Source organism: Pocillopora verrucosa, chromosome 12 (genome assembly GCF_036669915.1).
Source record: "Pocillopora verrucosa isolate sample1 chromosome 12, ASM3666991v2, whole genome shotgun sequence".
Taxonomy (NCBI): domain Eukaryota; kingdom Metazoa; phylum Cnidaria; class Anthozoa; order Scleractinia; family Pocilloporidae; genus Pocillopora; species Pocillopora verrucosa.
Window position 1 is genome coordinate 16,857,418 of NC_089323.1, and position 27,942 is coordinate 16,885,359.

Consider the following 27,942-nt stretch of genomic DNA (forward strand, 5'->3'; position numbering starts at 1 on the left):
GTTTTTCTGTTTTTGTTTGTTTGTTTGTTTGTTTGTTTGTTTAATATTAATGCCACTCAGGAACAAATGAAAGAAAAAAGGCAGACTCAAATCCAGAAATTATTATAAATTTGCAACGGAGCTAAGGGTACACTATCTAGGTCTAAATCCAGAAGGAAGGCAACCAATAAAAACAGCCAACATAATTGTTAATATTCAATTGCATGCTTATAATTTCTTGAGTAAATAGTCATGATTTGATGGCCAATCAGAATGCTTACATTATGTTAGTTATCTTCAAATAATTACCTTACCACTCATGACTCACTGATATGACGGTGTGTTAAATCATAGTTATTAAAATCACATATTACATAATTATACATTCTCACTTTTAACACCAAATCAGAAAACTGTGTGAGAAGTGCAAGTGTGTCTGACCTTTAATTAAAGAGTCAAGACGTTTTAAGAAGATAAAACAAAAAGTTTCTCTAACCATCTTCTTTTGTTCTCTTAACAACAACAGAGCTGTTTACACCATCACCAGTAGAAGTAAAAGCCAACACTTGAAATTCATACTCTGTGTACTTATAAAGCCCATTGACATTTTTGCTTAAAATTGATTCACTGTTGATAAGAAGAATGGTGCCTGAGTCTGACGAGTCTTTCCTTTTGTAAAATAATTTGAATCCATTAATTATTCCATTCCTGGAGTTTGCTGGTGGTAGTTGCCATGATGCTCTTGCACCAGTAGAGGAGGTTGGAGTGACATTGAAGTTAGATGGAGGTTGTGAAGGAGCTGCAATTGGGCAGTAGTGTTTTTAATTAGTTTTATTAGCTGTAAAATGTTTTGAAAAATTCTCTCACATCTTAACTTGCCACATGAATATAAATGCTATCGTGTTTTGATGAATTAAAGTAGCCAACTGATTCCAAACTATTCAATTGTTGAGCCCTCTCATCATGAGATTGGTATCCAATAAACCTGCAATGAAGATGCAAATTCAAGAACTATCTTTCATAGTTCTTTTCATTATCCCTGAACTGTTACATACCATCTTCCATTGTTCTTTTCACTTTCGCTAAACTTTTTGGTCCATCACCATCAGAAGTGAAGGCCAAAACCTGAAATTCATATTCTGTGTACTTATCAAGCACTCTGACAGTTCTACTTAATATTGCTCCATCGCTGATTGGCAAGGTTGTTGCTGAGCCACTAGAACTTTTCTTTTTGTAAAACAATTTAAACCCTGCAATGTTTCCATGTCTGGCAAAGACTGGTGGTAACTGCCAGGAAGCTGTGATGCTGGTAGAAGAGCTTGCAGTCAACTGGAAGGCAGTGGGAGGTTGTGACGGAACTGTATCAACAACAAGAGATGTATGCTTGAATTCATAGATAATAATTGATGTGAAGTTTAAAAAGAACATGTCATTAACGGCCACGGTAAACCTAATGGGTAGTCTATATTGATTAGGAGTAGTGCGAAGGATCATCTGAGGTGGTGACTTTGTTGACGCATTTACAATATTTTCTCCATGATGTTCGTTATGAGTTAGGCTTCACAACTTTGTTGATAGGCATTTCACAGCCATCTCCAACATTTACTTTTGATATTCGTTAACAACATCGCTCTCGTAATTGCAAATTGCCCAGTTCTGCCTTAATTGTCCTAATAATTACTTATTGTGACTTCATTTTGTATCTGAGGACCAAAAATGAGAACAAATAAATACCTTTAGTGAAAAGTATTCCATAAGCCTCCACTCTCAAAGCCTTATGCACATTATACTTTGTTGGCAGAAAGCGGATAAAGTTTGCACTTGCAAATTCCTTTAGACAGTTTTTCACTGTGTCAGTTTTTCCCTGAATTTCCTGGAAAGGCCTGTTATACAAAAAGTGATATTGATGTATTTAATGGTTCGCTGTAATTTGGCAAATGAGATAAAGTGAAAATCTGCAATTTGCAAAATGAAAATCTGTAACTTGGAAAAAGAACACAACTTGAGAATCTGTAATGTGTACAACTGAAATCTGTTATCTGTAGGTTAAGTCCCCATTGTCTATATACATCCTAGGTTAAAAACTAAAAAGCTTGAGCTACTTCAGCAAGTCATTTGAAGATTACCAGGGATTGTGCCTTGAGGAATGCCACAGGTCCGATAATGAATGTCAGAGAGATCACAACCATTTCATTCTTCATCTTTAAATTGTGTGGTAATTTTTTTCAGTACGTGTAATTGAACAGTTAGAATTGGCAGTGTTTGCTACATCTTTGTAAAATCATACTCCTATGAAAACATATATTTAACTAAGAGACTACATGCTTTTGGGTGTGTGTACTCCATTTTAATCCTTACATGTACATGTAATTGATTAGAAAACTTCACTATTAATTCTTGAAAGTAATGCCGATATGGTTTGCAAGCAACAGAAGTATATTGTGGGTAAGGCGAGCATTGGTAAATATTGTTAATATTCTACGACATGTATAAGCAAATTTGTTATTGCTGTGAGTAGCTCTAGTTTTGTACCACAAGCATTAATTTTGGCTGTTATGAATACTTGCATACGAGAGCATGTCATACCAACCTTGTCAGCCTTATTTTCGTTATAAGGGAAAAAAGTGGTACCATTCAAAGAAAATCTTAGTTTGTACTCTGTGGTCCATTCTTGAGCTGACGATTGAGTTGGTGGATTTCCTTGAGTAGCTACAGCACAGATAACATACTCATAGAGAAGGTCAATTTGTAGGTAGTCATCACGACCATTAGTCTCAGCTGCCCATGCCCTTGGTCCATTAAGACGACCATATTTAGCTGCGTATGTGGGACTATATATTGAAGTGGCTGAGAAGCTGTCATCTGGAATTCTACCACCACTGGCCAAACCAATTGGCTGTGAATCACATGCTACAAGGTAACAATTAAAAGATTACCCTTCTATCTATGCATATTTCATGTATGTTTTTCAATATAATTCATTGTAGACACTTCTAAACAATCTGTAAGATATTAAAACAGAAATACAGAAAAAGAGTGATGGTGAAATACGAGAAAATGAAGCCTTGACTGTTTGCAAAATAACCAAATGAATGCTGCGATCTATCAGGAAATACACAGTAAATGCGATCTAAGTGTTGTGTTGGACATGAAGACTGCGCGGGTGCCTTGTTGTTGTGGGTAACGGCCAAGAGGCTCTGATACACCTTTTACATAGGGTAAAACCGATGTGGACTTGAGCTGCCTCACAGGCCTTCTACTTGGGGAGGAGTTTGGGAAACCTGTGCTTATCAGAACAATGGAGATCAAGATCCCCTAATCACACTAGAACACCATGATACAAATGGTAAAGCATGAGCAGTCGACTCCATCGCCTAATGAAGACTAGCAGTAAGCAGTCGGAATGTCACAATCTACATCTCAAGTGACTACATCGTGATACAAACGATTATACGGTTTCTTATTAATTGAAATGATTAATAAACTGAATCCTACAGCATTTGAATACCAAATATTGCCTCAACTTAGTTGGTATTAATCCCAATAATTTGAGTTTCACATTACAAAAATTACAACTGATCTAATGTACATATCAATCGAATAGAGACTTTTCAAAAAGTTTAAAACAGAATTTGGCCACCAAAAATGAATTCAATTTTAGCATTTTCTATCAGCTATTCCCTTTCTTTGGCGAATTAGAGACAATAAGTCGTTAAGCATGCAACTTAAAAGTTATCATGAGAGGTTTGATGTTTTTGATGACTGTATAAACTGTATCATTAGACTATAATTTATATACAATGTTGTTTGTATCATTTTAGCCACTAACTGTATCCAAAAAGCTTATTTTTTGTATAGGTAATCACATGAGGCCAAGTACTATTAAGGATTAATTGCACGAGAGTTTTCAAAATTTTCCAAAATTTTGAAAACTCAAGTGTAATTAATCCTTAATAGTACGAGATCTCATGGGATTACTTGTTTATCAATAAAGGGCAAAATTTATACGAAGGAAAATCACGCGCGCAGTACAAATTTCAAGATAACGAACGGTTGCTATGCAACGGATTAGCCAATCATTAACAGGTAATCATGCCCTCTCTTGATTACTAAAAATGCCCTCGATTAAGAAAAAAAAATGCCCTCTCTCTCAACCAATCAGCGCTCAGTAATTTTGCCCTTTATTGATAAAGCATTAAAAGAACATATCTACGAATGTATCAGGTTTAAAACCCTTCTTTAAAGATTAAGAGAGTATATAAGAACGTACATTAAAGTGGCAGATCATAGCAATCATGAAACATTAAATTTCAAACTCACTTGGCTTTTGTTTCACCCCTAACACTTCTATTCTCATACACACCCCACCCTGGTGAGTTTGTGGTCGGATTCGTAGATATCTAGTCAACACTCCATACAAAACATGCTTTACTTCTGAGTTTTTGTCATCATTTCCTATCAGAATCTTAAAAGAAACAAAACAAATAGTCACACCTCATAATCCCCCATTTTCTCAATTTGTATTTCTTGCAAACTGACAAAAAAGCAGGGATAATGATATTCACACAGCTTATAACAAAAAATTAATGAGTTTTTATCATCATTTCCTTCTTAACCCTTTACACCCTAACATCAGTAGACACATTCCCCAAACAATTCTCTTTACATTTCCTAAGGTACGACATGACAAAGAGCTTGTGATCAGTTCCGTTATTTGTGTGACCTTAGTGTTTAATTAAGGGGTGATACTGTAACCAGAAACAAGATGCTAGTACTCTTTAGGGCCAAGAGTCAAACCTTGAAAACTGTTTGATAAGGGTGAAAATGAAAATGGAGCAGGAAACATCTTTGCGCTCTTTAAGACATGGTCACCGCAAGTAGTAAAGTGCCCTAAGAAATTTTAAGTGAAAATCTGTTCTTCCCATTTTCAACAAGTAGATGATTGAGGGCTAGCAATACTCTTTTTCATTCAAAATAATGGCATTTGGTTCAGGGGTGGATCCAGGGTAGTTTACCTGATTTCCGGAACTCACTCAAATTTTTTCCGACCTAGTTAAATGTTGATAAAAGTACTTTTGGAAAACACTCTAATTTCCCTTTGGAAACTACTGATACTTTTGTGGAAATCACTAAACGTCTTCCAGAAATAAACCATCTTCCTGTTTTACAGTTATTTATTAAAGAAAATACGTTTAGAATGACTAATTTCGTTATAATTGCGGTCATGAGGCGTTCGGGAGCGCTCCGGATCACGCACTGGCCTTTCGAGCTTCGATTACACCTCGGAAACCGTCGGAAGCCGTCGGAAAATGTTCGTGGAGCCAATCTTTACGCAACCGGTGGGTGTAAGTCCTTGTTATTTGGTGACAATAACAGGCGGAACACAGTCAAAACCCCTCACGATTGGCTAGCAAAGATTTCGTCATCGGAACTCACTCAAAACACTCTTCTGATTGGCTAGTTGTGTTTGGAAACTACCTTGGAAACTACTGACAAAGTATAAAACGGGCAGTTCCTCCCCCAGCGGGTCTCTTTCGTTGCTCCTACAATACAAGTACTTTTGAACTTGTTCAGGGGTTAACGACGGAATAACAATTTACTGTTAAACGTTTAAAAAATACTAGTGTTATGACTCGCGGAGATCCTGTTTGTCGGAGGGAGGATTGTTCTCCCTTCGACATTGGCCTAGTTTTCGACGAGATCCACAACTACTCGCCGCATCAGAAGCTGGAGTTCGTCGAAAACGTGTGGAAACCAGGTGAGCTTTTTGATTTCCCCGTGTCAATGGAAAATGGAAAATCTCCTAAGTTTGTCTCGGGCTAGCTGAAAAGATTTCCATGGCTAGCTTACTCCAAATATTTCGATGGAGCATTTTGTTTAGCTTGTGTTTGTTTTGGAGTTCAGTGTGGGCGAAACGCTAATAAGTTAGACAAATTATTGAAGTCTCCTCTCACAAATTGGACTTCGGCCGCTTCTCGCTTAACCAAACACTCGCTAGGAAATTGTGAAATTCACAATTTTTCTATGACTGCTATGAATGATTTCAAGAGAATGATGCAAAGAGGAGCTGTCCCAATTGACCAGCAGTTAAATAACATAGTTCAACAGCAAATCGCGAGAAATCGGGAGATTCTAAAGTCCCTTTTCAAAACTATTATTTTCTGTGGGAAAAAAAAAACATCCCACTCAGGGGGCGGAGAGATGATGTTATTGTCAGACATATTTTGGGATTAACTAGACCACTCACAGTGAAGCTGCAACAAAAAGCAATGGATCTTCTAAAAGCTAAAGATGAACTTGCTCTTTTGAAATCAGTCCTTGAAGACATGAGCACTGACATTGATAACAGACATCATAATCTCTACCAGGAAGCAGTGACCATTGCAAGACAAGTAGCAGTCCAGCCAGAAATGCCAAGGATAGCCCAGAGACAAATGCATAGAAATAATGCTCCTGCTGCAACTCCTGAGGGGTATTTCAAGATCAATCTCACTAGAGTTTTTCTTGACCATGTACTCCAGCAGCTCAACACCAGATTCCAGGATGATGTATTTGTTTGCTATAAAGGTATTTCGATTATTCCCTCTGTTTTACTAGCTACTGACCCTGCCTGGAAGGCCAATGTTTTGGAATTTTGTAACCATTACAGACAGGACATACCAAATTATGCAGGATTACAGGCAGAGCTTTTGTTATGGGAGAGATTGTGGAAGGGGAGGGATAACAGAGGAGATATTATTCCTGACAGTTTGGAGGCTACACTGAAGGATATTGACAAAGATGCATATGTCAACATCTATTCCATGCTGAAAGTCCTGATCACAATTCCAATTTCATCTGCATCTTGTGAGAGATCCATATCATCCCTTCGGAATCTTAAGAACTATTTGAGAAATACAATGACCCAGGACAGACTGAATGGATTGGCACTGATGCATGCCCACAGAGACATGGATTTTGACCTTGAACGCATAATAGATTTATTTGCTGAGTTACATCCTAGGAGAATGAGAATGCCAAACATTTTGTAATAATTTTTTGCACCAGCTGTTTCTAGAGTACTTGTGAGTTATGTTCTGTCTGGGTTATGGCCTTTAAGTCTCATAATCCTTAAACTGATGGAGAACAGTACAGAAGCTCAAACTGGTGCCTGTATAACTTTTTTCAACTCATTTCAAGGTTATTTTCTATTTTGTTTTACTTGTGATGATTTTCCATTGACATTGACATTGGGTTTTCATGTTAAGCTTAAATGGTTAACAAACATTTTCACTGAACTCAACCAGCTTCACAGCAATTCCCAAGGATGAAGAAAGGCTAGTATTATTTCAAATTATCATTTTACTTCAATTTGTATATCATTTTATGATTCTTATAATTTATATTTTTCTAATAATTGTTTTATTTTTTGAATTCCAGCTCCCAACACAGGCTAACCATCCATAAAGCCCTTCTCTCTCTCTCAAATTCTTTTCTGTGTTGTGCTCCTATAAATGAAATGAATAAAAGCCAGCTCAGGAAATGTTGTTTTTAGTGTTGCTAAACATTTGGATTTATTGAGCCTGGCTTTCATTCATTTCATTCATTATAGGAGCACAACACAGAAGAAATTTGAGAGAGAGAAGGGCTTTATGGATGGTAAGCCTGTGGTCCCAAGGATGAAAAAGGCAAGTAGATTTTTATTATCAATCTTTAAACTATATCATCAATTGTGCTTGTTTTTCTTTTGTTATCAAAAACACTAACACTTGGTTCGTTTTTTTTTCTCCACATCTTGATTTTCCTGACTGGGAGGTGATGTTTTCCAGTGTGAAAAGTCTTGGTGATGACTTGGCCTTCCTGAAAACACTATATACACTGGTTTGCACAGTACCTAAAGGTGGAATATTTGTAGATCAGAGTGTTTCCTGTAGTACTTTCAAGAAAAATAAATGTTTTTTGCCTTTTTGATTACATGCTTTTTTAGTCTTTTGGGGGCAATTAAATTTTCTAAAAATGCATGAAATGGCCTTTAGAGAGCTCCAAATTTCAAATTTTCTCGGGGGGGGCATGCCCCCGAACCCCCCTAGCAGGAGTGGGTCCTCGGGTGGAAACTACTCACTCAAAATCCTGGATCCACCCCTGTGGTTTGCCATATATGAAAAAAAGTCTTGCACAGCAGTGTAAAAAAAAATTCTTACTGCTCCTCGGCAGCAATCTCACAGCTCTGAAAAATCATATGCTGAAGGCTTAGCTGAAGACACTGTATTTGCTTAGCCCACGGAGGATACTACGCATTTTCAATTTAAGTGCAATTACTCATTAAAATAATATCAGTGAATTCATTTTCTTCTCCGACATTCCTTTTTAAAGAAGAAGAAATCCAATGATGGACATACTGATAATTTGAGCATCATAGGTGGTAATGACGGAAATGTACGATTTCATCTTTAACCAACATAGTCAACCGCTACTTAATTGATTTGAGAATTTGAGCGCCGAATCTAAAGGTGTAATGTACGATTCTTCATGAGGACGCAGATTTGTTAGCTGTCCTACGCTTGTGAGAAGACGAAAAATATCTTTCTCACTTTCTTCACAAAGCTAAAATGTTACCATCTTTCTTTACAATAAAATGAATGAAATAAATATTGAAACTTTGAAACTATGGGCAGCTCTTAATAAAAATGGTCAGACTCTTCAGAATCAGGGCGTGAAAGCTATGTTTTTTTCGTCAATATCAGTATTTCTGTTGGTATCACAACCTGTATCACACATTTATATTTAATAATTTTTAGGGGCAAGAACTGGTCACTGCCTCCTGCATGCTTGTAAGGATTTTATATAGATGTAAAAATCAATGCATGTTAAATCTTAGTTGTTTTGGAAATAATGCTCTGTGTATTATGCTCTGCTTACCTTGACTTTTCCACCTAATTCCTTATAGTCTGTCCAAGCTATCCCATTGGTGGATAATTGTAGTGTGTAGGTCTTCACCCACTGATCTGCTTTAGAATTTCCTTGAGTAGACAGAGCACAGATGATATGAAGTTTCTGTAGATCAATCTGTAGATATGGGTTAGTGTCACTAGCTCCTGCACACCATGATGATCCTGATGTGTAGTTCAGTCGACCGTTCTTGGCTGGTGTGCTAGAAGACGAAGCATTTATTCCACTGTCTGGAATTCTTCCATCTTCCATCCCCAGACTAAACTCAACACAACCTAAACATTGAAAAAAGATTCAAAGCATTACAACTGACAGGGACAAATGATCTGTAATGAACACTAGACAGGTTTAAGAGGGTAGAGCTCTCAACATGAGCATTTCATAATTTTGTCTCTGCAACCCTCTTAAACTTAAGGTAAACGAAATTTAAAAAAGTGTATGGGTCAAAAAGTCACAATGGCACAATATATGTATCTCTGAGATCCCAAGAGTTTAGTAGCAAACCTTTGTTAGCATTCCTAGGGTCCTCTGTAATGCTTGGTTTCAGGTTTTTTTCAGCCCTACTTATTCAGTTGTTTTCAACCATTCAATTTTTTTGTATTTATCCCCTTTTGTTCCTCAGACCTTTTGTACAGTTTGCCTTAAGGTATTATGGAGAACCTTCATTAAGTATCCATGCCTTTGTAGTGTTGTCGCAATCATCTCTAAATGTTACCAAACAGTTTTCAAGTATAATAATGTACTTTTCTGCAAGAGGTTATCAGCATTGTGCAGTTGTCTTAAAGCTTTCATAAGCAATCACTAAATTGTGGTCTTCAAACAAGGGTGCCCTGGTACCATGGAGAGTTCGGGGCCATACTTTGCCCCAGGCCTACGTGTCCTACATGTAGTCTTATGGTCAGCTAAGAAAGACCCTGGCCTAGAATGGGAGCTCATGGCTGTTTTCTGGGGATTTGACCGCTATGAGAGCAATATTTCACCTGAGGCCTGCTTGGACACAGTGGTAGTCCCTAGATATCCCCTACACTTGTCTTCCATTATTTTAAGCAAAGCAGCCATTTCACTCGGCCCTTATTAGGTATTCTGAATTGGCAATACAGAGAGAATGTACTTTCGATTTCATCACACACCAAATACACAGCTTTTAAAATATCACTTTTGGTCAGTTTTCATTTTCCTTCAAGTGCGTGAGATGTTAAAAGGGAAAACATTCATATAAAAGCAAAGTGTTCTAACTTCTCAAGGTCTAAAAACATTTCAGCTTTTGAATCTGTTTGCCCAACATGTGTACTACAGCACCACGAATATTACAAACCACAAAATAGCTACCTTGGTTGATGCAAATGTACTTATGTAAACTGGAAAAGTTCAAATCAAACAATAACATATTAAAGTTCTGTTAGAATATGCTTTCTCATCTAAGAATCAGCTCATAAGTTTTTTTGCTGTTGCTAAACCATGCAGACTCAGTTAAAAAAGGCTTGAACATTGTTTTAAAATTCTTACCATCTTTCGTGGTTCTAACAAACACTACAGGAGAACTCCTTGGTCCATCACCAGCTGAAGTAGAGGCCAACACTTCAAATTCATATTCTGTGTAAACATCAAGCCCAGTGACATCTTTACTTAATGCTGCTCCATTGTTAATGGTCACGGTGGTTGCTGCTCCAGCAGAGCCTCTCTTTTTGTAAAACAATTTGAATCCTATAATTATTCCATTTCTGGAGTCTGCTGGTGGTAACTGCCAGGATGCTGTAATAATTGTAGAAGTAATGGCAGTCACTCTGAAGCTGCTTGGGGCTTTTGATGGAGCTGCAATTGGAAAAATGTAGAACTTAATGCCAATAACTGGTCCTGTTAAATGTTGCTACCAAACAAAGAAACCTCTATCTATTTTCTAGCTCCCAATGTGTCGCTTGATAGCTCAGTTGGTAGTAGTGCCTATCTGGCATCTGAAAGGTACGGGTTCAAATCCCATCGAAGCCTGAATTTTTTCTGGTTTCTTTTCTGAAATTGTTTACAAATGTAGTCCACATGGGAGGATCTTTTCTCTCCTTGCAGGTCTAACAAAATTTATTTCATCAAAAATTGTGATAATCTTTTATCTTTCACTTTCACCTATCACATACCGGCTTCCTTTGTTCGTTCCACCTCAACAGGGCTCTTTGGTCCATCACCATCAGAGGTAGAAGCCAACACTTGAAATTCATATTGTGTGAACTTATCAAGCCCAGTGACAGTTCTATTTAATATTGATCCACTGCTTATAGTCAAATTTGTTGCTGATGCACCAGAACCTTTCTTTTTGTAGAACAGTTTAAATCCTGTAATGGTTCTTCCATGTCTGGCAAAGACTGGTGGTAACTGCCAGGAAGCTGTGATGCTGGTAGAGGAGCTTGCAGTCAGCTTGAAGGCAGTAGGAGGTTGTGATGGAACTAAAATAAATATTGCCAGATGCATGCTTTACTCCTTAACTGATTTTTAATGTGAAGTTAAGAAAGGAAAAAATACTCAATCACCATAGTGAACTTAGATAACATTTAGAAATTTGTCCGAGCAGTGACTCAGGGATCATCAGTGTAGGGACTGTATGTATACAACAGATGTTCATTATTCAGGTGCAAAGATCCTCTATAAAATATTAGATTAGCATTTTGTTACCACGATAACCCTTTGCCTTCCAGAATCCACAATTATACCAACACATTATACCACACCTGGTATAAATCATGATCAAAGCTCAACTTTGTTCAGTGTAACAAAAAATGAATAATAAATAGTAGCATTCCAGAAGAGGGAATGTAACATTTCATGTCAAACTGAACAAAAAAAAAAAGGATGTGGTGGTCAAATTTTGGTCAGCTCTAAAATTCTCATGCTATCAAGGTTTCCTTACTGTGGATAAGTGGTTATTGCATCTTCATTGTCATCACAGCATGCAGGAGGCAAACAAGAGAGCAAATAAATACCTTTACTTAAAAGTATCCCATAAACTTCCACTCTCAGACCTTTATATCCACTATATGCTGTAGGTTGAAAGCGGATAAACTTTGCACTTGCAAATTCCTCTAGACTGTTTGTTATGATGCTATTTCTATCTTTGTTTCCAGGAAAGACCTGTAGTTTGTGGCACAAAATGTGACATTTAAATGTTAATTATTGAATCAAAATTGCTTTAAGTAATCTACTGCAGCATTACCTTCTGTAATAAAGTATTAGTTATTCCCTACATATAGACGCAGGATTGAAAACAATTGTTGTTTGAAAATTTGTTGTTAGTACTGGTAATCACATGATTTCCTGTGCAATTTGGAATAAACAAGCATGAGTAAATTTTTTCAAAGACTTACAAAATTGTGCAAATAGGGCGAGTGCAATTTTCCAAATTGCACGAGAAAAATCATTTAATTATGTATTAGTAATATATACGAAAAAATACGACATAGCTTATCATAATTATGCAGAAGCAAAGCGTGTGCATCAAGTGCAAAAATAATTTATTTCAAACATTGCTAGTTATATTGTGTGTTCGGTCAAAACAACCCTGTACAATCAAAACAATAATATACAATGATATTTTTGCATCTTTGAGGCGCAAAAAAGTTCATAGTCCGGCTAAAAAGTTCAAGGAATTGTTCAGTCTGGTTTGCATTGAATAACCTGAAAACTGTATTTATCTCATTGAATTGATCTGCCAAAAGCACTTAATGGCCTAAGAAAGACCTACACCCTCTGCGTTTATAGCTGCATCTAAACCCACCTTTTCAGTACTGTTTTCCCGATAGGTGATAAAATTTGCATCATCAAGGGATAATGTTAACTTGTATTTTGTTGTCCACTCATTGGCCCTTGGATTTCCCTGTGTAGCTACAGCACAGATGACATACTCAAACAGCAGGTCAATTTGAAGGTAATCATTATCATTATTGTTGCCAAGAGGTGCCCATGACTTTACCCCATTTAAGCGGCCATATTTTGCTGTATAAACTGAATTAAAGTTTGACGAGGCAAAGAAGCTGCTGTCTGGAATGGTACCAGTCCTGGCTACACCAATGGCCTGGGTATTACACACTGCAAAATAATGATCCATAATTAAACGTGAAAAATCATTTTCAAATTCATTTCATGGACAATCTTTTCATCATTAACTTCTAGCATCTTAACCCTTTAACTCCCAAGATCTGATTGCTTATCCTCCCCTCTAGCTCCCACACATTTCCTTGTAAATTGGTTATGAGAATTTGTTGGTCAATCAAGATAATATCTTGTACCCGATAAGTTTGTGTATTCTCACCACCTGTCTGCTGGACTATGTTTGGATACTAAAGGGAGAAGTTATATGTTAATCACTTCGGGAGTTAAAGGGTCAACTCTTTGTCTGAGTAATTTGTATTTCAATATTTTTCAAAACTAAATGGTATTATGTTGTTGTTGCTTACTTTTTTAATGGATGAGAGAATTCAAAGTAATTTGTATCTTTAAAACTCATTAGTCAGAATAACAAGTATTACAAAAATGGCCCAGCTAATAGGTTAAGGATTAATTAGGCTGGAATCTTCCTTTATAGATGAGGGGACAATCTATAAGGTTGATGTACTAGGTACTTTTTAGATACTGAATATAACCCAGTGCAAAATTACATATAAAGTGAACAATTACTACGTTTCAAACTCACTTGGCTTTTGTGTTACTCCAAACAATTCTGTTCTCATACACACCCCACCCTGGTGAGTTTGAGGCAAAAATCGGAGATATTTTGTTAAGACTCCATAAACAGCATGTTTGACCTGTGAGTTTCGGTTGTGATTTCCATCTAGAACCTTTAAAAGAAAAAGGAGACAAATCCTTATATCTCCTCAAAAAATGTTTTCTTGAAGTAAAAAGGTCGATTCTCTGATTAAGTCTTCAACATTATTGTATATTTAGAAATACTCACAGTTACAAGTGAGTGCAAGAAAATAGTTCTCTGAACAATGATGTCTTGAAGTATACAAAATATGTATGTCTCATACAGGTACCTTAACTTGTCCACCTTCCTTGTAGTCTGTCCAAGTTGTTCCATCGATGGAAAGTTGTAGTGTGTAATTCTTCACCCACTGATCTACTTGAGAATTCCCTTGAGTGGAAACAGCACAGACGATATGAAGTGTCTGTAGATCAATCTGTAGATATGGGTTGGTGTCACTTGTTCCTGCACACCATGACGATCCTGATGAGTAGTTTAGTCGACCATTTTTTGCTGGTGTGCTGGCACTTTCTACCGAAGAAGCTTTTATATTATTATCTGGAATTGTTCCACTTCCCATTCCAAGGTCAAAATCAACACAAGCCCCTATAGAAAAAGAATTTACATTTGCACTTTAACATATTCATAATAATTATTGTAACATGTATAATAGGTTGAATGGTTAAGGAGGTGGAAGCCTTGATTTTCTCTATTGGGTACCTCTAATAAAAGGTCCATGTCACAGATGGTTAACAACTATTCACCAAAGTGACAGTGGCTAATGATGCATATTTACTGAGCCGCAAACAAGGAAGAAAAACAAACTCGTTTTATAGAGTCTGGTGAGAGTGACGTTAAAAACTGATCTCAAATGCTGCCCAATGTACAATAGTAGTCCCTCCATTAATTATTAATGGAGGGACTACTAATGATAAACCTCCATCTGGCTTGTTGGTATGTCAGCTACTAATGTCCTTGGCTGAGGGTTTCTACTCACAATTTTTCATTTGCCTTCCCAGCTTTACCCCTTTGCCACATTTTCATTTTTTGGACAATATCTCAGCTACAGACATACCAACTGCCTAAAGAGATTTATTCACTAAATAACTTGACATAGGGAAACAGGATTTTTAACTCTTCCTTGGAGGAAAGAGAAGTTGGCTTTTTAGGTAAATGTAGAATTTCTGAGGTGCACGGCAGGAATGTACATGATTGAAATGCAATGGCTGAGTTGACTGATTTATGCTGGAATTCACATAATCTATGATATAATCCATGATTTATTACACACACTGTTCCTTGATGAAAGAAACAATGGCAAAACATTAGCTTATCTTTGAAACTATCTCTGTCTTAGAATATTGCGGGTTAAACTGAAATCGTTCCATTAAACTTTATACCTATAACATCAATGAGTACATAATATAGGGAGCACAATTTCCAAGAGTCTTGATAAAAAATTGATAAAAAGTTTACAAAATAAACATGATGGTTTCAGACTCTCTCTTTATTTGCTGAATAATGTAAAATTTAAATTGCCTTTTGTGAATAACTCTTTCCTTCCTAACTGAGCTGGTCAGAAAAGCATGAAGGGGTCAACATTCCCATTCATTTTCATGCAAAAAAAAAGCAAAGCCCGGGAGAGCTTTCTTATCTTCTCTGTATTGATGCTGTCTGCATTGGTGATTGAGTTGCGATGATATGCAGAAGTCTTAGACTTCAGGTCTCAAAACTGAAAGATATATCCCACAATATCCGCTGAATGTAGAATTCAAAATTAAAATAAACCTTTCAAGTAGATTTGGTATGATGCAGTGCTCAACTGAAGCCAGGGGAAGAAATACAATGAGAAATATTACACGGAAATGAAGCTCAGGATTAAACTCGCCATGTTTTGATTGAGTGTGTCACAGTATGTGGTCACAATTGTTTTGCTTGACCAGCCTTATATAACAGAAAGCTCATCCAACAGAACATGTCTGTTTCCTCACAACTCAAGCTTGCATTTTCATAATTTGTAGCATTATCACTAATACATGTAAATCTGGAGCTTTCAATCAGTTTGTGCTTAATTATAAATGATACATTTAGTTCCTTGTAGTATTTTTATAGTTGTCACACAAATGTGTGTAGGTTTGTCCATCAGTTTGAATTTTCAGATGTTATCTACAATGAAAACATTTCTGTCCAAAGCTCTATATTTTATCACCACAGTCGCATGTCATTAACTACAAGGAAAACTGGGCAAAAGGCGGCCATAAGCATGACTCGCAGGGGCAAAAGCAAACAGCCTCGCTCTCCTGCATGGCATGCATGCATGTAAATCACGCCCCTTGCTTGCTTGAGAAATGCAAATAAATAACGATTGATTCATTGCGATTTCAAGCCATAAACTGAACGAAACTGAAATTTTTTTGTTTCCTCTCCTAAAGCTCGAACGTGAGCATAAAGTATTGACTTTTGTCTGCAAGATTGGAAAAGACACCTTACTGAGGCAGACTGGAATCAGTCAATGCCTAAGGCAAGCGTAGAAGTTTAATTAACGACGATCGCATTAAATCATTATGTTTGACGACAAAATCTCAGTTGAATGATTTCTATTTGTATTACATTAAAACTTACCCTCAGCATGATTATCTACTAGGTTGTTCCATTAGCTTCAAAACCCTAATTTGTCATGGACGAGAAGGAATTTTTAGGCAGAAAGAGTTGTGGCGTCTCTTTACCCCCAGGGACTGTTTGAACTGAATGTTCACAAGTTGCCTGAACATGCATTAGCTTTTAGTAAATGAAGCAAGTCAACCCAAATTTATTCAATTGTTTGGTCACATTCCCAAACATGCTTTGGAAAGAGAGCTTAGCATCCATCTTAAGATTATAAACAATACTCTAATCTCTTTGATATTGATGCTGGCCATATTAGTGTTGTGATGGTACGCGGAAGTCTTAAGCTTCAACTCTCAAAACTAAAAATTCAAATGAAAATAAACCATTCGAGTAGATTTGATATGATATGGTGCTCACCTGAAGCAAGAGAAAGAAATACAGCGAGAACAGCTACAAGGAAACAAAGCTCGAGATTAAACTGCGCCATCTTTCGATTGAGTGTGACACGGTATGTGGTCACGCAAGATGTCTTTGTTTTCTCACTATTCAAGTGAAGGGGCAAGGATCTGTTTGAATAACACACATTTACTCTGTGTTCAATTTAACTACTCTTTAATATGAATGTGAAGAAGAAGTAAATTCCTAAGGAACAGAAAAGTGACTTTTACAAAAAAGTACTAACATATAAGATGGGAAGGATAAATGCGAAGATTCCACGAGACCAAAACACGAAATGCTGAAGGAATACACAAAACACAAAACACTTGTAGGAAAAGGGTTTATATCGATGCAAAATAAGCGTGAAAAATGATATACAAAGGGCGGCGTAATTTACATAAAGTGTGAAAATAATAGTGTAGAGATGAGATCTTGAAAAATGAAAAGAATATGTGTAAATTAATGGTGCGGAAATATGACCCATTAATGAGAAATAGAAATCAAAGTGCTCTGTGAGCAAACTCGTGAATTGACAGATTACTTACATGATTTTTGGATCATATTTAATGTTATCTGGTTTAGGGAATTTTGTGGTTGATTGTCATATTTAGAATACGAGCAGTAGTTCAGTGTTCGCTAATGTAGCAAAGGAACAAAGTAACACTGGGATGAGAAGGCATTACAATTGAAATGATCATGCTATTACATTTGACAAGGGTGGATGATGTCATATGTTTTAAACAATATCATTTTTAATTCTGGTTCAAAAGAAAAGGTAGGAAGTAAATGTGGGTGGAAAGCAAAATTTACTGTCTATCATTGAAAAAAATGGAAAATCAAGGAAATACCGTCTTAATGAAAACATTAATGTTTCCCTCTTTATCAAATTAGACAAACGGGAACGACTTTTGAGTGATATAACTAAGCCCAGACTACCACCGTCATTTTGGACTTCCGCCTGGGTAGACTTTTGTCACGTGCTAGGCAACGTATGATCAAGAACAAGATAGAATTTCATTTTAGGCCTATTTATCAATTTTGTGGTGTATAACTTTCGCATTTTAGTACGTAATATTTATTTTGAATCTTCAAATTGCCTTGAAACTTAAAATAAAATTGTACTTTAAAAATTCACTGAAAATCGGTAGCCAAAATTATTTGTTTAGATGTTATTTTATTTTCGTGTTAACCTGTAATTTCGTCAGTCCCCAGCACCTTTTGTTGCTTCACACAGGAAAAAACACGATACGAAATGTAATGATCGATTTTGTCCCCAATCTCACGCCATAACAGAAAACGCTTTTGAACACCTGTAAACTCCGAGCGCTTCGGAGTAAGTGATATTTTTAATGAATCTTCGGATTGTTTTCAAGTTCAAGGATTGTAAATTACAATTTTATGGAAAAAAGGAAGGTTGGTCTCTTATTTCAGTGTGAATCCTTGCACGCCTGCCAGTCGCTGGCGCCGCTTGTTAAAACGAAAACGAGATTAAATTGATACATTATGAAGACTTACCTGTTATGTTCTGTAGGTTACGAAGAACGAACCATGAAAGACTCTTACTTCAAAACAAACGACGCCAGTATATTCGCCAGGCTATATTCTGAACCACTTACGCCGAAGATCTTAGGTGTGGATCTTTGCCTTTTTCCATATAATCCTTAAAAAATCTTGGCGTACATTTAGCAAACCTTCGCCGTGACCTTTGAGTGGAATGCACCTTGCTATATTCGGCGGGCCGGGTGGTTCATTTACGCCAACAGCATACATTATGAATACAAAACTGTCGAACGTCGATACATCCAAGAAGAACCAAGAATAAAAGCTATGGCCAAAGAAAAAAGCCATTTCTCGAGGAAGTCCATTCACTTCCAGTTCAAACACGACTTAGGCAAGACTTCGGCACTCGCACGATTTGAGCCCGCGATAGTCAGTTTTTTTTAAAATTTTTTTATTTTTCCACTGGTCAGCGACTTAACAAAGAAAAACGTTCACAGGAATCGACTAAGCGCTTTTTTTCCCCCACACACCTCCTGTACTCATAAATGCTACGTATTCACTCGTAAAAATGAACATGGACTAGAGATTTATGTGTACGGACGATATTGCTACAAATTCTACAAAGACGAGCTTGGTCTTGTGGCGAATGTGTAATTATTTTTATGTATGTGATACATTTAGTCCCTTACAGTTTTTATAGTTGTTACAGAACTTGCGTGTTCGTTTGTTCGGGAGTTTGAATTTCACCCTTTGATGCGTGGCAGGTGTGGCAGTAATAGTTAAATCGTGTTTTTTTTTTTTCGAATTTCCGACGTCAAGCGCGCGCTCTGATTGTTCAGTTCAATGTCTGCTAGTCGCCCATGGGAGTTTGCTTTGACGTGATAATGTAAGGACTAGTTTTCGCGCACTTGTTTTGACTACACGAACATTTTAAGTTCATTAAAAGCGAACTCTTTTGCTACAATGCATCGATATGTGCGTTATTGCTAGCTGGATATTGGAAATTGGCCGAGAACTTTTTTTTTTTTTTTTGGGGGGGGGGGGGGCATTTTTATGGACCGAGACGAAGTCGAAGTCCATAAAAACGGTAAAAAAGAACGAGGCTGGTATCCAACCACCATGACTGAACAAGCTTCGTCAATAACGGTTTTACTACAAAGCAAAGAGATTTCGCTCTATCGAGAATCGAGTATGATTGTTTTATTTCAAGAGCCGGGAAAGAAAGCAACTAGGTTTGTAGCACAGCAAAACCTCGAGAGTCCTTCGTGTTTTTTTTTTGTTTGTTTTGCGGACGTATCGGACGTATCGTATCGTATCTATGCGGACGTATCGGAAAACTGACTTCCGTTCGAAAGACTATCTATAAATAACTATGGGGGAACTGACAGCTAAGACTCGGGGCCCCTTCTCTGCCACATTATTTCCTTTTGATTTAACGTCAGATAGTTTCAGTAATGAAGGTTTTCTTTCACGAAATTTTCAAGAACTAACAGTCGGACGCAGTTAAAGTAAATACTCTTAAACTTTTTAGAAGAATATTTAATACGAACCTGCAAGCCGATCACTCAGAAATTCATAAAATATACATAGCAAATGTTAATAATGAGATGGGGAACCATATTAAGATACAACCATGTTTTTTTAACAATAACCAATTTCAGTCAACGAATCAATCAAACAATTATTATATGAATATAAATTTATAACTAACGTACTAACCATATACGTGAACTCTATCTTTTACATTAGTAAATATATATTTCAATGTGCTTTGCACGTTTGAATTCCAAATTGATCGTTCAAAAAATAAATCAGTTAATCATTTAATTATCAAAAATCTAACTCTACACAATTCTATCTTATTTCTGAGAAAAAATACTGTTAAAGAAATTATGATGTTCTAATTGAAAACGATGTGAATTAAATTCAGATGAAGAGAGAAAAGGCAAAAAAAAGGCACCATAACTCTCCAAAACAAACTATAGAACTACAAACTACTTTTAATCCAACACTGTTGATAGAAAACGATAGCTATGAAACTTCATATAGACTTTTAAGAAAAAAGACATCATGAAATATGTAGGTTATCAGAAACTTTCCTTTACAATTAACTTTAAAAATAACACAAAACTCTACAAATGTAAAACTTCTTTGTACATACACCCAGTATCTCTTTCTTTTAATTGCATAATTTGAAAAGTAGGATAACAGAATTCCTGATATTGCCATAGTCCTAAGCCTTACAGGGACACATGTTTGTTTGTCAAGTTACCATAGCAAAATCTGATGTAAATTTATCCACAATCAAGCGGTGAACCTCTTCCAGCTGACAATACATCCACTTGCACGGACGTATTTTGCCTACTTCCTATGACAAAAAACTCCTTTTTTTACAAAAATATATAATAAAAACTTTTTTAGCAAAATTATTAGGGGGGAAAGGCCATCCGCTTAGAAGTAAATATAATTAGTTACAAAAAACACCCGAGATGTGTATCACTTCTTTCTATCACATTTGTTTTTTACTTTGCAATGCTTTCTAGCATTCTGCAAAGTTTGAGTAGGTGCTGAAAGAGTCTAAGTAAGCTAGAACTGTTTTGTAACAAAACATGTACAGCTCCTGAAAGATAAAAACAAAAACAGAAACACATCTTAAGCTCACGAAGGATATGCTATTGATCTGTAAGCCCTCAGCATTGTGCAAAGTAAGCTTAATATGTGAAAAAGCAGCAAAAACTATTAAACATGATGAAAAACCAGACAGAAAAGAGACCAGAAGACACACTTAACTTGCAGACCAAAAGGGTTGACTTCTCCTGTGATTCCTCCAATGGGAAGCTCAGGCGCAGTTTCTAGGGCGGGGGGGGGGGGGGGAAGGGGGAAATGAACGTATCCCAGGCAGATATCCTGGGTTTCTCTTGTATTCCCAACTCACCCCGGAGAAGAACTCCCCTGTTACGCCCCTAGCAATTTACACCTGAAAAAAGCTATAACAGTGGCTCATGACACTTTTTAACTTACCAGAGTGTTGACTGCACCTGGTCTCTTTGCTCGAACTAGTTTCACAGTCTGGAAAACATCGACTGTTTGTTCAGTCTTGACTCGTTCAATCACTGACATTATGGTGGCTACGCAGCCACTACGACCAGTACCATCACTGTAGAAAGATAAACGGAGAACTAATCAAGAAAGTTGAAAAGTGCACAGTGGTAGATTCGTATTACAGGTTCTTGCCTTTGTTCTCCTAGCATCTAACTTCCAAAGTGTCAAGTATCTACTGTTTTCAGAAAGATAAAACCATTAACACTGACCACGCCAGATACAGCCAACTAAACTGTCTCCAGTAAATACTGTATCTATTGTAGACAGTTTGGATAGCTTTATCCACTGTAGAAAGTGAATAAACTAAGCTGTACTTACTATAGATAGTGTATATTGCTGTATCTAATTATCATAGAGTGGAAAACTGTATATACTTTAGAAAGTGTAAATAGTTGTATCTAATAGAGACAGTGTAGATAGCTGTATGTACTGTAGACAGTGAAGATGGCTCATCTGATATAGTCAGCGTGGATAGCTCAATCTAACGTAGATAGTGTAAATGGGTGCCTGTAGATAGATTTAGATAGCAGTATCTAATGTAGACACTCTGGATAGTTGTATCTTTTGTAGACAAGATATGTTGTTTTATGTTCTGTTTACATTCTGAATGCGTTATGCAAAAAGTATGTACATAAAGTCATATATGATTCGAGTAACCATACGCTATTCTAGCATAAGTGCACCATTATTAGCCAAAGGCCTAGTAGGTATAGAATCACGTCTATTACAACATTTAAACGTATGATAACATCAGTAAGAGACGTGCTCATTATACCTGCACTGGAAAACTATGACTCTATTTCCTGATTGCTGCTGAGACTGTTGTACAGTAGTCATCAGGTCAAGTATATCCTGAGGATCTGGGCATGAGTTTTCATTGACCCAACCATTGTATTGTATATGCTGTAAAGTTGACGTCTTCTTAGGGGGCTGAAGAACGAATTTAATTAGAAGCAAATCAAACTATTCTTTTGAGGAACACGAGGTCAAGTTATTTTAAATTAGTTATCACATGGGCCGCATAGTCCCTCGTGATCACATAGCCAGGTCTTTTTTTTTTTGTTGTCGTTAAGAACTCAAAATCCCCTAAGAACGTTCATTCCTTGCTTTACTCGTCAGGAAGCCTCGCAGAACTTGTAAATACTTAGATAAAGTATGAACTTACTTTTTTTTTCATAAAACATTGCGATTTATTTTTTTTAATGCTTGTTGTACAATAAACTTAGTGGTGAATTGAATCGTGGGATTTTCTGTAACGTTCCCAAACACATTCCGTAATGAACAAAAATCAATTTTCCACGCAGGATTAATTTGATTACGTAGAATAAAACATTGAAATTCGAAGAACAAACAAACAAAAACAAATCAAAAAGGAATTATTTCAACCACTAGATTCCGCGATTATGAATACGTTCAGAAAATCTCGTGTTCATTCAAACAATCTCTTCTTCTTTAAATGCCTCTTGTTGGTATAGATAAAAGTTTCCTCCAAACTAACCAGAAAAAATGGGACCTTACAATTCGAGAACAAACAAACTGTACCGCTGCATTATCGACGCTGAATCCTCTGGTAGTGATATTGTTTGAAGTTTCTTGGGACAAAAGCTGGACAGTGACTTCACCATACTTGGCAGATCCCTCGCTTGGCCAGTATTGTGGGTAACTCTAAAAAAGAAAAGTAGTGTTACATGTATGATCCGTGACACGAATAACTAAATATATGTGATATGATGGTGGGCATGATGGTAGGAAGGATTTTCCGAAAAAGAGTTTCAACTATAGCGTCTCACTGACATTTGAGAGTATACTCAGTTGGTCAATCGTTGTAAAATGTTACTTTCTCCGGACGATGAAGGGTACCAAATGGCTCCTCATTCTAAAAGTGTTGAGATGATAACCGAAATACAGTGACGCGTCCTGTCAAAATGTCTTAATAACTTAAATAATTATTTCTATATCAATTTGTTTAACGAATAGAGGTAATCTATCAAAGTTCACCACAGATACCAATAGTAACCCATATCAGTAGCTGGCTGTTTTGAAATAAATCACGTGATTTCTAGCACAATCTTGCATAGCTCTAGCATATTGTTTAGGCATATTTTGCACACTTCGTTGCAAACACTGAGTGTAGAGTGTTGCTATATGCTTTTCAAAAACATGCCATGATTTTTACCTGCTTTCCTTCTTCCAAGTTATTCAACATCACAACTGTGCCAATATCATACTGAGAAATCATGAGCCAGAAGTCTATAATGGTACAGTCTAACGGAGCTTGTGTCAGGATGTATGCATTACGTTGTGTGTAGTCCTGATAGATAAAAGATCAAAGAAAATATGGACGTCAAGTTAAGCAACACGAATATACCAATATGAAAAGAATAAAAACACCACAACCCAAGAAGGAAAACTTGAATAGAAATAAACACCTTTTTATGGGTTGACTGAATTAAAAAATCTACCATACGGACACGTTGCAACAGAAAGCTTTCTAAAGAACCCGAAAATACTGAGTCTTTTCTTATCAGCACGCTAGAATTACAGAATATATTATAAAAGTTTTACAAGGGCATTTTTGCACTTACATCCACATAAGAGGCATTGATGTAACTCTTTTCTTGTGAAGACGCTTGTAAATGCACTCGAGCATTGTCCACTGGTACAAAATCGAATATAAGTGTTTAATGTTTAATCAAATTAAAGGCATTTGTGCAAACAAAAAAAATATACTTAACAAAAGTTATAAGGATTGTCTCAGATCTAGCGTTTGGAGCCTTGACTATGCTCTGTTCTGTTGTAAAGAACGCAGGAGGCGGATAAAACACGAAAGAAGTGTAGGGAGAAACACTCGACCATGTCTCGTGTTTCTCCCCACTTCGTGAAATTTCACTTTTACATAACGAACAAAACAAGAGAGATGTCCGGGAAATGGTCGGACATAGTAAAAATTGGCGTATGGCGTGACAGCTCTAGCTCAGCTCCGTGCTCTGTACTTTGATAGAGCAGGCTCTTTCAATCAATGAAAGGGTGCGTTATAGTCTCTTATAGGCTATAACCTTAGTTAATAAAAAGTAACAAAATGATAGAGTACGATTAATGATCGGTAGCTTGAACAGCGCACTAATCTTCTGTAATCTGTAACTGCACAGTAAGAAAGGATAGTTCGCGCGTAATCAATGTGTATTTTGTTCCCAAAATGCTCTGACAGTTTTGATTGTTCAGTAACAGAACTTAGTGTCGTCCAAATCTGTCTTGTGACAAAAAAAATTAACGTTGCTTGTGGTCTTTCGATTTCGTTGATCACTGGTAAGATCACAGACCGAATGAGACCCCCTCGGTTTAAGCCTCCGCTAGAAAAATAATTCAGGAGTAAGCAAAAGTTTTGTTTCGTGTTTCAGGAACAATGCAAACAAAGACAAAGGAACACTTACGCGGAACAATGTTGGGGAATCTGTTCTTGACGACGTTAGCGGGCATAAATGCGTTCGTTGCTACTTCTTGAGAAGCGTGGGCGTCTGTTACAAGCTCCAAGCGCTACAACACATAAAATTCTCTCAGTTTGTCCTATCCAGTTTTAATCCCTTCCATCTTAAGCCATTTTTGTTGGGTCCTAGTTAATTGTTGTTTCCATAGCATTTTTGTTTCTTAGCGAACTACTATATTGCTGTTTCATTCAGGCTAAAGGTAATCTTTTTTTTTAATCGCGCAAAACACACACACACAAATTAAATTAATAGAAAAGTGAAAAAAAAAATTGTGATGTAAGATCAACAAATTACAGAGTAGTTCATCTGCTACTAATATGTATGTTAAAAAGAAATTTGCAGAAGTTATCCATGAACAAAAGCACGCTTTGTATTTTGATAATTACGTCTGACAATAATTTTTTCGAGATTTTTTTATCTTTAAGAACTGTAGATGAGATATGAACATGAAGTTAACAAAGCCACATTGACACGTCTTTAAAAGAATCTCCAGAAGCAAGTAATAAGCTGTCTTGTCAGCATTTACGTTTACGCACAATTAATAACATACAAAACCCAATTTAGTTACTAACAATAGTTATCACTTGCCTTTAACTCTCGTTCATATCCAGTCTTTTTGGATGGTTTATGCACCTTGGCGAGCTTGTTTGTCGCAATTCGTAGGTCCTGAGGGATAATCTCTGTATTTCCACATACCAAGGCTTCCATCACTGCTTGGTGCAAGAAAACATACTGGTCCTATACAGAGATAAAGTACATACCGATACTGTTGCAAGGACAGTTTTGATGAAGCTAAATTTAGGAAATTCGTCACCGTCAAACTGAAACATCCACGACAAATAAACCCTGTATCCTCGCTACCAACCAAAACATCATCGTTTTTAAAACCGTGACCGTTCCTGGCGTTGGCCGAAGAGCAAATTTGAACTCTACAAAGAAGGTCGGCCATTTTTCCGTATATCAGTCGTATTCTCAAATTATTCAAACCTCATTTACACACCAAACCTTAGACATGTTTTACAGCTGTTTTGTAAAACATGGTTTAATTTTTTGTCTTCATAGAACCAATGTTTAAATGTAGCAAATTGAAAATACAAGTAACCGAGTACTTAAGTATTGTGAAAAATTCAATTTTTCAGTTTTCTGTTTGTGGTTTTCATTCAGTAAAAAATTCGGTTTAACTGAGCATGTTTTGTTAGTGTGAATGAGTTATAAGATAGTAAGGAAGGAGTTACTTAATGCCCTGTAAATTTATTAATCGATTTATTACTCTAGAAGTTAAAAAAAGAGTAGTGCTCACTGTGGTATTTATTTTACATAAACTCTGTATTTTACTAAATTTTCAGATGGAAATTGCAAAAGGTTAGGATTTTCTATAAAATCATTTGGGTGTCATATCGAAATCATAAAAAATGATTTGAAAAATGACCAGGCTTGGGTCATTAAGACACCGTATCAGTTTTAATATCATGACGTATACTCGTTCTGAAGATGCACTGGGGAAGAATAAATAGGACTTTTGCTACTGTTATTCTTATGGAAAACGGTTAAATTTGTTAACTTACATCTTTCTGAATCATATGAGGACGAGATCTACGCATGACTTGCACGTAATTCTGTATGAACACAGTTTTTATCTTCTCAGCACTCTCCAACATGGCGTCGATAGCAATGTATGTGCCAGTTCGACCAACACCAGCACTGTACAAAGGTAACCACAGAGGTAAGTAACAAACAACGGAGAGAACAATAGACATTGAGGAAAAATAGCAAGAACTATTAAGGGTCGCGACCAATAAAGAGGAAACGGCAGGAGCAGAAGGTAAAAGTTGGAGACCTGACTTTTGAAATACCTCAGATACCTCTAGGCTTCGCTTCCAGCAGGGTTCACTTGTGTTTTTAAAATTCTCGAAATCATTGGTGTGTTCAGTAAGAGTATTGAGAGTAAACAATTGAGATCTATTTATTAACCCTTCAGCTCCTCGACCAAATTTGTAAGTCTCCTAACTGTCACCATACAAGTCTTAATATGTTAGTTCGGAGAATTAAGTATTGGATCAACTAATTATCCCCCAGCTGATATTTCTTTTTATTCTTATCACTTATATGGTTGACATTGCATTGATATTGTAGGAGAAACTCTGTCTTAGTCACTCGTGGGAGCTGAAGGGTTAACTACACTATAAAAAAGAGCCCTAAACTAACGCATATAATTCTAACACTTAAGACAGTTTTACTGTTTTAATTTCAGTTCTTTTAGGTTCCTTGTGATATTAATCTTTCTTCTGATCAAAACGTTTGTTTCCTGTTATCGAAACCAGATAGAAATCGCAATTGAAATATCTACAGAAGAACTAAACTAACATACGATAAAGATTTGCGAATGTGAAGCATTTAATTTGAAGTCTTCAAATTTTATTATACTTTTTACCTGCAGTGCACAACAAGTGGTCCACCAGTAGCCTGGTGCCTCGCATGAATCTTTTGTCTAAATCCAAGTAGAGCTGTGGAATGTTGTGGGACACCTTTGTCAGGCCAAGTGACGTAATGAAACTGCTGCACGGTCCTTTTTTCTGAGTCCTAAGTGAAAATTCGTTCTCATGTTGGGAATGTTGTTACAGAGGGAGCTCTCTTGGTTTAAAATACGCTGTCATTCTTTGCAAGTAGTTTACAATAAAAAAAAAATGCAAGACGTCGAATTCAACGTAATTTCATTTCGAACAGAGACAACACACCTTTGTCACAATCAATGACCTGATGACGTAATCGGCAAATGTTCAGTCTTGTGTAGGGTAACTGTGATAGCACCAAATTTGGAAGTATCATCTGGCCAATACTGATCGCATTTGCCCTAAAGATATGATAAGAAAAAAATAGGTTGATACTATATATAGCGACCAACAACTTCATCGTACAGCATGCTACGCAAGTAGCCTAATCGCTGGGTGGCTTGCTGGCTGAGGTTATGATGCATGTTTTAAAGACTACTCCTTAAGTGTAGAAAATGAAAAAATCACTGCAAACTCTGGATTACGTTCAACATCAAACTAAAAACTTGCGCTACGTCTACCTTTCCCAGTTCAACCAGGTTTGTAAGCATCACAATAGTGAAACTGTTTTCCTGCCAGACCATTCGCCAGAAATCAGCGATAGTTGTAGAGTTGGACCTAATAATCA

At 36.7% G+C, this 27,942-nt stretch overlaps 1 protein-coding gene and 2 pseudogenes across 1 annotated transcript; 1 reads left to right on the forward strand and 2 right to left on the reverse strand.

Moving 5' to 3' along the window:
• LOC131778494 (receptor-type tyrosine-protein phosphatase F-like) overlaps positions 1-18,559 on the reverse strand; it is a 42,692-nt pseudogene extending 24,133 nt beyond the window's left edge.
• LOC131784338 (uncharacterized) lies at positions 5,580-7,929 on the forward strand (annotated as a pseudogene).
• A 1,679-nt stretch (positions 18,560-20,238) lies between the features above and the next one.
• On the reverse strand, positions 20,239-27,933 carry LOC136277434 (receptor-type tyrosine-protein phosphatase alpha-like). The gene is made up of 12 exons (XM_066159537.1): positions 27,836-27,933; positions 27,501-27,616; positions 27,197-27,345; positions 26,331-26,466; positions 25,354-25,503; positions 24,712-24,814; positions 23,866-23,936; positions 23,457-23,591; positions 22,823-22,945; positions 22,056-22,210; positions 21,200-21,335; positions 20,239-20,798 (listed from the first exon to the last, which is right to left on the reverse strand). Exons 4-12 carry the CDS (start codon positions 26,421-26,423, stop codon positions 20,718-20,720), a joined length of 1,047 nt encoding a protein of 348 aa, XP_066015634.1. The 5' UTR covers positions 26,424-26,466; positions 27,197-27,345; positions 27,501-27,616; positions 27,836-27,933; the 3' UTR covers positions 20,239-20,717.
• Between the last annotated feature and the right edge of the window lie 9 nt (positions 27,934-27,942).